At 32.7% G+C, this 9,793-nt stretch overlaps 1 protein-coding gene across 2 annotated transcripts; it reads left to right on the plus strand.

Moving 5' to 3' along the window:
* Window positions 1-1,685: 1,685 nt before the first annotated feature.
* Window positions 1,686-7,409, plus strand: LOC121741037 (protein LIGHT-DEPENDENT SHORT HYPOCOTYLS 10-like). 2 transcript variants are annotated; one of them, XM_042133719.1, is made up of 2 exons: window positions 1,686-2,242; window positions 6,903-7,409. In XM_042133719.1, the coding sequence occupies exon 1, from the start codon at window positions 1,737-1,739 to the stop codon at window positions 2,220-2,222; it is 486 nt and encodes a 161-aa protein (XP_041989653.1). In that variant the 5' UTR covers window positions 1,686-1,736; the 3' UTR covers window positions 2,223-2,242; window positions 6,903-7,409. The 2 variants fall into 2 exon arrangements, with proteins under 2 accessions (XP_041989653.1, XP_041989654.1); XM_042133720.1 differs by lacking the exon at window positions 6,903-7,409 and adding an exon at window positions 6,460-6,742.
* Window positions 7,410-9,793: the final 2,384 nt, after the last annotated feature.

Below are 9,793 nucleotides of genomic sequence, written 5' to 3' on the forward strand. Positions count from 1 at the left end.
ACTAAAAAGGAAAGTGAGACATCTTTTATGGGACGGAGGGAGTATATTTTATCGTTCACTTAATATTAGTAGTAGTATTATATAGGAGTGAGTTTTCTTCGAATTTTTCCTGTGATTATAAAGTTTCTTTTTGAAGGAACAACGATGGATTGATTAAAAGTATTCAACGATACAATCCGAAATAAAAGACCAAAACATAAAAGGAGGATACATAAAGGAGTAACGAACTATAATATGTGCTAATATATTGTTTGAATGACGAACCCAAACGACTACCACATCAGCTATTTGTAGTAATAATTGTTGACATTTCGATATGACGGCTCCGTATTCTTATCAATCGGGTGATGTGTTCATAGTGGAGAAGACTACCCATTGTGCATCTGTGTATATGATACATGACCTAGGTGTTGAGAAACATACTGAAGCGTAGTACAAACGGCTATTGCTTCAGATACACGAGGTGGAAAAATCTCATATTGATAAAATGAAAACGCATGGAAAAATAAATTGTCATACAATAGCAATAAAGAACCTGTGCCGATCATCTTGGACTCTGCGAATGTGATTATATAGTTCTTTACTATTATGTAACCTCTCCGTCCCATTGTAGTGTAAGAATTTCTTTCAGGCACAAAAATTAAGAAAAAAGTGTATAATATACTCTCTCCGTCCCCCACTAGAATTGAAATTTACTTTTTAGCACGGGATTTTATATATTATTATTTTGTGAGTTAAAGAGGAGAGAATAAAGTAAGAGGGATGAAAAAGTAGAAATGCTGTTGTTTCCATTTTAGAAAACGTTTCATTTTCAATGAGACAACCCAAAAAAGAAAATGTTTCATTTTTAATGGGACAGAGAGTGTATTAAATATAAAGATTATAAAGTAGGAGAGGCGAAAAATTAGAGAGAATAAAGTAATAGTGAGAAAAATGTGTTATTTTTTACTAATAAGGAAATGACTCTACTACTATGAAACGTCCAAATTGAAAAAAAAATGACTCTACTATAATGAAACTAATGAAGTAAAGTATATTGTAGGATTATTGATATTTCATGGCATGAATGCTCAAATTTTATGCTTATAATGTTTTTTTTTCATTTATACTTCGATTTAATTTATTTTTGTAGTATACCGTACTTCGTATTTATTTAAAAATATGGGTGTTGCTATAGTAGACTAATTGTGAATCAGTAGCTACATCGGTTGGTCCATCGGTCCTATATCTGAAACATTGGTTGTTACAGTAAATGGCGCTGCGAGAACCAGTAGCTACATCGGTCGGTCCATCGGTCCTATATCTGAAACATTGGTTGTTACAGTAAATGTCGCTGCGATAGTTGCAACGTTGCACCGACTGATCTCCAGTCACAGGCAGAATCATAAATTCATGGATGTACAAACCCATAATAATAATAATAATAATAATAATAATAATAATAGTAATACAGTACCTAGCTAATTATGCTTCACACAATCCCTAATAATCAAAATCAAGATTAAAAAATGATAACTATCCTGGTGCATTTAAAAACAGACGTTAAAAATTAATGCATGAGAGAGAGAATGGAAAAAGATAAACAAAGCAAACTAGCAATGGGTCCCACACAATGTCCCATCAAAATAAGTAATGATAAATAAATCATAGAAAGTCTTCCATTTACATTAAATACATTTCCATTATTCTGTTTAACCTTCCCTCCCTCCCTCTTCATTTCCATACCAAAAACAGCCATGAATGACTCCTCGAGCGGTCAAAGCAGCAATATTCCGGCGCCGCTGAGCCGGTACGAGTCGCAGAAGAGGAGGGACTGGAACACCTTCAGGCAGTATCTGAAGAATCATCGGCCGCCGGTTTCCCTCTCTGAGTTCAATTACAGCCACGTGGTGGAATTCCTGAGATTCCTCGACCAGTTCGGGAAGACTAAGGTTCACATGCATGGCTGCGTCTTCTTCGGGCAGCCCAAACCCCTCGCGCCCTGCACCTGCCCGCTAAGGCAGGCGTGGGGCAGCCTAGACGCCCTCATCGGGCGACTGAGGGCTGCCTACGACGAGAACGGCGGATCGCCGGAGTCGAACCCCTTCGGAAATGGAGCGATTCGAGTCTATCTGCGCGAGGTCAAGGACTGCCAGTCCAAGGCCAGAGGGATTCTTTTTAATAAGAAGAAGAAGAAGAAGAAGAAGAAGAAGAAAGGGAGAATATGGAATCAAACCGCTTGAAACCGAGGAACCCAAACATGGTAAATTAGTTAATTACTGTAATTTTCTCTCTCTCTCTCTCTTTTTGTCTGCGATTTTTCACTGAAACACCAAAGTGAGTAACTGGGAAAGCGACAAGTGGTGTGTGTGAAACATCCATCGGGTGTCTGCAAAAGCTTTGGAACTAAAACCTGGGTGAAGTTATAGATTTGAGAGAGCGAAAGGGGGGCAGGACCACACAATCGCACCGCAATAGTATAGTCCATTTAAAAATACTGTGTAATTCCCGAAACCCTAGACAAGTTAACCCTAATTCAGCTAAGATTTGAGTCTTGCAAGCGTTGAGAAGAAGCATTTTAAAAACGATACAGTAATTCATCTGGAATTAAAATAAACTAGTACGGAGGTATCACCCTTGCTTTGGGGATCTGGGACATGAATGACAGTTTTACCTTGAATTGGGGAATTTCTAAATTAAAGAAATTTTTACTCCATTTAATACCATACCTATATATTATAAGTACTATTCCCCATCCGACCTCAAACTATCATATTTTTATTTTAGATTGTCTGATCTTAAGCAATTGATTTTCTTTTTTAGCTAGAAATAAAATTTTAACACCTCTTACTTTATTCATTCTTTCTTATTTTATTCTATCTTTATCTCTCTTATTTTTCCTACGTCATCCTTTACTTTCTCCACTTTAACTCAATACATATTATTTTCTTAATTCCTGTGCTGAAAAAAAATCTTTCACATGAGATGGGACGGAGGGAGTATTTGTTAGATTTTAGAATCCCCAAAATTGTCTTCTTTTGTGTCTTACCTTCAATTTTGTACTACTATGAGATTTACTATTTACTAGGGATGTAATCAAAGTAAATTAAAGAGACACTAGTAGAGTATGTCTATTTCTAAAAGCAGTGAAAAGTAAACATAGAGAAGCTTAGCCGGAAGAACTAAAAATGAAACTAGTGACAAGGAATGACCGACGGATAAAGTAATATTTTATATAAAGAAGAAGAAGTAACATTGTCTAATTTCCAAACTAAATCTAAAGTCCTAATAGATAGTATCAAACCTAAACATATATGTGACAGATCAAACGAATCTCCTTCCTATAATGAATTTGTAAGTTCCTTTTTATCAATGTATCGGACATGATATCAAATTACTAAATTTATTGTACTCCCTCCCTCCGTCATTAAATGTCACGCTTTTTGACCTGGAACAAATTTTAAGAAATACTACTATTATAATGGAAAATAGGTTAAAAAGTTAGGAAAATGTGAGTCCTATTTTCCTACTCCCTCTGTTTCCTCATAGTTGAGGCGAAACTTTCCAGCATGAAATTTAAGAAAAAGAATGTATAATTTGTAAAGTAGATAGATAAAAAGTAAGAAAGATAAAAAAAAGTAGGGAGGACAAAGTAGAATGTGAATAAATTAGAGAGAGTAGAGTAATAGTGATAAGAAAGTGTTTATTATTAGTACTATATATGAAAATGATTCAATCATGAGAAATCTTTCCAAAATGGAAAATGACTTAGAGAACGGATGGTGTATCTATTAGTTTTATAATGTGCAAATATAGGAGGTGATGCTTTTTTTTAGTTCGGTAAACAATACTACTAAAGCATCTCCAAGGGAAGAAGGTATATAGAAAAGGTATATTATGTATTTACTTTCTTAAAAAGTGAAATATACCCTTTTAAAAAGTAACACATTCCAAAGGGAAAAAGTATATAGAAAGGTAAATTATTTTTAAAAATAAAAAAATAGTACAAAATGCATAAAAAACATAAAGTGTAATACCTTCTCAAATACCTTTTCCCTTGGAGAAGGGTTTTTCATGAAAAGAAAGCAAATATGATAGTATAAGATTTTACCTCTCCATTGATGGAGAGGTAAAGATACCTCTTTAAAATGAGAAATGTATAATACCTTCTCAAATACATCTCCCCTTGAAGAATGATTTTTCATGAAAAAGGTAAATATGGTAATTATATTAATTTACCTCTTCATTTACCTCTCCCCTTGGAGATACTCTAAGTATTCAATAAATTTATATGTACGGTCCAATAATAAGAAAGAGATACACAGACTCACCATAAGATATAAGGAATCAAAACAATTAACATTATTAGTGCAAAACAAAGACCATATTATAATATTCATTTGATCAAAGGTTAATAATGTCTTATAAATCATACTACTATATTAAGATAGTGAATACTCCATCCGTCCACCAAAAATAGACAAAGTTGTAAACCACGCGAGTTTTTAATGCATAATTGGTAATGTAAGAAAGAGAGAAAAAGCACCAGTGTAAGTTCCTCCCACCTAATGGGCCGCTGAGGTACCGTGTTTGAACCCCTCCATAGCGATGTCGGGCCGGGTTATGGGGGCGCCTGGGGTGAGCGAATCACCTTTTGTCCCTAAGAAAGAGAGAAAGGGAAAATGTGGTGGAAGTAGTGTTAGTGGATTGTAGGGTACACATTTACAATGATGTGTAGGGTTAGTATTGGTTTAAAATTTTCCATTTTTAGAATTAGTCTAATTTTGGTGGACGGCCCAAAATAGTAAAATTTGTCTATTTTTCGTGGACGGAGGGAGTATTATGGAAGGTGTGAAATTTAAGGTGATAATTCTGCCTCGCCTAACTCACAATCGAAAAAGTTATAATGATACAGTTTGATCATCACATTGTTATAACTTCTCATCACATTTTAACATAGATATCATTAATTTGCTAGAGTAACACATTATGCATGCAAACATTATAGTAATATATAAAGTTTATCTTTAAGCTCCAACATGTTACTCATTATAGAGTTGGATTTTACTTGTTATAGTGATTTTTTATTGTCATGCCAACGGCAAAATCTCTGTCATAAGGTTATATCGTAATGTTATAATTATATCATCATAACTATATATAAGATTAATCAGTAAAGTATACAGCTACAATTTTCTCATTATAGTATTAGAGTTTTCTCATTACAAATCAAAACATTATCTTTATTATGAAATTGTGAAATTAAGGTAACTAAATACAATGAGCGAAATTTTAAACTATACCATAATTGGATATTATGGAAAATGACATACTTATCATTATCAATTAAATTTAACTATAATAATAGGTTGTTGCGTGAAAAATATAGGGTATACATGTTAGATCTTCAAATCCAATTGCTTAATCATTGTTGTATTTTTATAGTAAGAATGTGTAATTATGACTTGATTACATCTCTCTATATACACACACACACAAGATTTTTAGTATAGCTGAATTCTTATAATGAGTGAGATGATTTCTTTCATGGTGTTGAATAGAAGCATTTGTTTATAAACATTTTGGTTCCTTGAATATTGATAGTGGTTTCTTTTATTATAACATGAGATGGTATTAAAATATGTGAAAATCAATAAAAATAGGAGAAAATGAGGATATATGGTGATATTTTTATATAGAAAATGCAAGGCACGCAAAGGTGAAAGGTAGCTATGTATTGGTTGACTAGGATTAGTGCAATCTAGTCTAAAAGGATGCTTTAATACTAGGATTCTTCTTATCAACCCTTAAACTGCAGTTAAGCCTCTCTTTTTTTATTGACTGAATTGAGTTTTAATATTCGAACTTAATATGAGTTGGGCTCTGTCGAACATATATGTTTACTGTTTCCTATATATGACCTTCAAGGACATGAATTAAGCCAAACTCTTCAAATATAAAAGTAGTGCTTATAAGTATTTTATAGTTTTGTCTGAGGTCATGGCCATTTTTAGTCCCTTAACAAAATAATCATAATTCATAAGGAAAACAAGTTGTTAAAACTTTCAAAAGTTTGCTCTAATTTATGAAATCGATAGTATTAAAAAAAACATTTTCTTGATACCGCATATAAACTTAAAAATTGATAGTATTAAAAAACTACTCATATTTTCCTGAAATGTCATCAGAGTCACCTCTAAGTTTCTAGTAAATATAAATATGAAATGATATATATTTGTGAAAGTTCTCAGTGCTAGCTTTTATTGTTAAATTCATTTTCGAGAATCACTGTAAGTTTGGTAGAGTACATTTAAATTTCATGAGTATCATGATATTGAAAATATTGTATAGCTCTGCATTAGATGATTTGGCTTGTGATTTCTTTGTGCAACTTTTTTTTCACACTATGTTGTAGAAGTTGTGTCTATTTCTATAGTATATTGCATTTTGTATACTGGCTTCCATTAATGATGGGTCCAGGTGGAGTCAAGGGTCGACCGATCCTACCAACGACCTATGAGGACTAGAAAACTCCTTTAAAAATTCAGTCTTTGGATCAGCCGTCGATCACATGGTGCGGCATCTCAGCCTTAATCCTTCGAGGCTAGGGTTCAGTTTTGTTCATTGCAAGGGACGGTTTCACGCTGCCTTTGTCTTCTAACGCCGATGATGACCTTTTCCATTGTGTCCGACCCATGAGTTCCATTTTCTAAATCATTTCATAGTCCTCATTAATGAAATCAAAATCTCACACACTGTTAAATGCCCCATTCATATTTTACTATGTTGTTTTCTCTTGTTATTTATACACATCATATGTTACATAGAATTAATATGAAATTAGAGCATGAATTCGAAATTAAAAAAAATGTACACTATGCATGATTATGTAGAATAATCAAGTTCTTGTTCATTCTATTCAGTGAGACAACATTTGAGGAAATTATGTAATTAGTCTCAACTTGAAGTGGATGGAGCAAGAAGGTTGAGAGAATATGTAGGCACACGCATGAAAGTCTGGGTATGAATAACCTACAACTTGAAGTAAGTAAAACTGCTAGATCAAGAGCTTTTTTACATACTACTATTGTAGTTGTAGTTTATATATAAAATATACATATAATAAAGTTTAATATACTAAAAGCATGTTTGGTAGGATAGATAACTCATCTAAATCAGTTATCTACCTTACCAAACATGCGCTAAGTATACATATGTTGTAGTTTAATGATATTGAAATACCATTCGAATTATTGGTGGTTTCGTCTTTCAAGCTTACAAGATCGATATGTCTAGTTTAAAGTGAATGTGTTAGTCCTCACAATCGAGGGGTTTGTGTTTGTTGCATGGAATCATGGAAAATTTTCATAGAGAGTATTGTACAAGATTCTCCTCCAGATTGTGTAATAGATTCCATTTGAAATTTCGTATTTTTGGTTTTTGATAATAGTAGTATAATATTTTTGCATATAACATGAAAGGGAGCTAATTATATATTGCAGGCGGGTACTTCGTAGTATATGAATTCTAAACTAGAATTAGATGTCGTCTCCGGTTATGACATGTTATATGTGGTGCAATTTCAAGCTTATTGTTTCTTAGTATATAATTCGATCAAATGCATTTCATTTAGATGATCCTCCTAAAAGAACAATTCAGTTTAGATGAGAACTCTTCCGTCGTGATTAAAATAAGGGCAAATTATCTGTAAAGTCATGAACTTTCAAAATAGTTTGGTTTTTCCATAAACTTTAAATGTTGTAGAAAAAGTCATGAATTTTGTCGGACTGTGTAAATTTCCCATCCGATCCGGCCTAATAGATTTTCGACACAAACTTATCCTATGTGGCATTAGAGACATGACTTGGCAAATGACAAATTTAGGGTTCAATTAGAATTGTGGATTTAATTCTACTTTTATGCTGAATTCGATTTGTATGTTTTCATTTGTGCTACTTGTATGTTTGTGATAAGTCTAAGGTCAGAGGTTGCAAAGATAGAAGATAAACAATCAGACTTGTGGAGTTTTGCCAAGTCACGCCTCCACCACGTAGGATAAGTTTGTGTCGAAATTTATCGGGTCGAGTCAGATGGAAAATTTACATAGTCCAGTAAAGTTCATGACTTTTCATGCATTATTTAAAGTTTACGGAAAAATCAAACTATTTTAAAAATTCATGACTTGGCAATTTGCCCAAAAAATAACCAATGAAGTCTATAAATTTTGCAGATTTTAACCACAAAAATTCGAATTTTACAAATTTCCGGTAACGATATCAACTGCATGGGCAAACTTGTACGTAATTGGACTATCAGGTTATTGCAGTTATTCGATAACAAATTATTTGGATTATAACTTTTTTCGGATTAGAAAATCTCAATCGGAACCCAAAACTTTTGGATTTTGTACTAATCTATCAGGCCAATTGGCCATGCAAACATTAGTATTTTTTAAACTATTTTCTTGATAATTCTCGATTTGCAACGTCAAATGAGTACATTAATAAATTTCATTTAAACTCTTAGAGACGTAATTGTTATTATTCCCTCATTCAATAAAAATAGAGGCTTTGAAGACGTTACAGATTTTGTGCAAGAGAAATAGAAAAGTAGTTGAAATAATATTAGTGGGTAATAGTCCACATCATTAATAGTGTAATATATTGTAAAAAAGCAATTTTTAAAAATAAAAAGAATAATTTTGGCATGAATTTTAAGAAATTATTTGACTTTATAAAGAACATGAGTAAAAAAAGTTATGGGTTTCATTTTTGTACTATAATAGAATGTAAATGTAATGAGTTAGTGGAGTATGAGGTCCATAGTTTACTTACTAAAAGAGGAAAAAAGGTAAATGTATTTTTAAATATGAGTGTAATGAGTTAGAAGAGTATGAGGCCCAATATGACAAAATGTGTCGGGATTTGGCGTACGGAGGGAGTGCTATTTTATATCTGCACAGTTTATGTTAATTGTTTAGAGTAAAACAAAAAAGATGAAATAATAAGTATAACTTTCAAATTTTAAATCAAATTACATTTTTACATATACTCCATATTATACTTTGTGCTCTCTTTGTCCTCTTTTTATCCTTTAAAATAGGTATTCATTTCTTTTAGAGCATTCACAATGGTTGGCCGATGGAGAGTCCTTCCCGATCGGCCCCCATCGGCCAACCATTGCGGAAGAAGGGCCTATGATAGGCCATTCCTTCTCTCTCACTTTTGGCCGATATATCAGCCTTAGCCGATGAGTGATGGCCGATGATAGGCCTTCCACTATGGAAGAAGAGCCGATCATCGACCCTTACACATTTTTTATTCCATAATTTCTACACTATAAATACTCCATAATATTTTTATTTAAATTTGCATCTCGTTGTATTCTTTTTTTCAATATTGTAATACAACGAAGATTTGCGTATTAATATTTTTGCATTTAAATTTATTTAATTTGTAACATATTAAATATAGAAGTGCAAAAAAATCAAAATAAAATAGTGATGATGTGGAAATGAAATGGAAAGGGATGGGCCCTTTTGAAGGGCTCTTTCATTGCAGGGAGATAGGCCATTGAATAAAATGCTGATGTGGAATGGAAGGGCCCTCTTTTAATATATTTTACAAAATATGGAATAAGCAGTGTGTCAAGGTACAATATAAAATAACAAAATGAACAATATTTTAGAAAGAGACGGAAGACTAACTAAATTTCAAAAGTAAATTTTTGAAAACTAAATGAGAACTCACTTATTTTTAATCCAATCCTATGGACGTCGGGTTCTTTTCGTGAATGCTCCATCAGGTTGTGGATT

This window comes from Salvia splendens, chromosome 7, assembly GCF_004379255.2.
Source record: "Salvia splendens isolate huo1 chromosome 7, SspV2, whole genome shotgun sequence".
Classification (NCBI taxonomy): Eukaryota; Viridiplantae; Streptophyta; class Magnoliopsida; order Lamiales; family Lamiaceae; genus Salvia; species Salvia splendens.

Bases quoted from the DNA above. Each gene is read 5' to 3' on its own strand.
- LOC121741037 (XM_042133719.1), top strand. From the start codon at position 1,737: ATGAATGACTCCTCGAGCGGTCAAAGCAGCAATATTCCGGCGCCGCTG.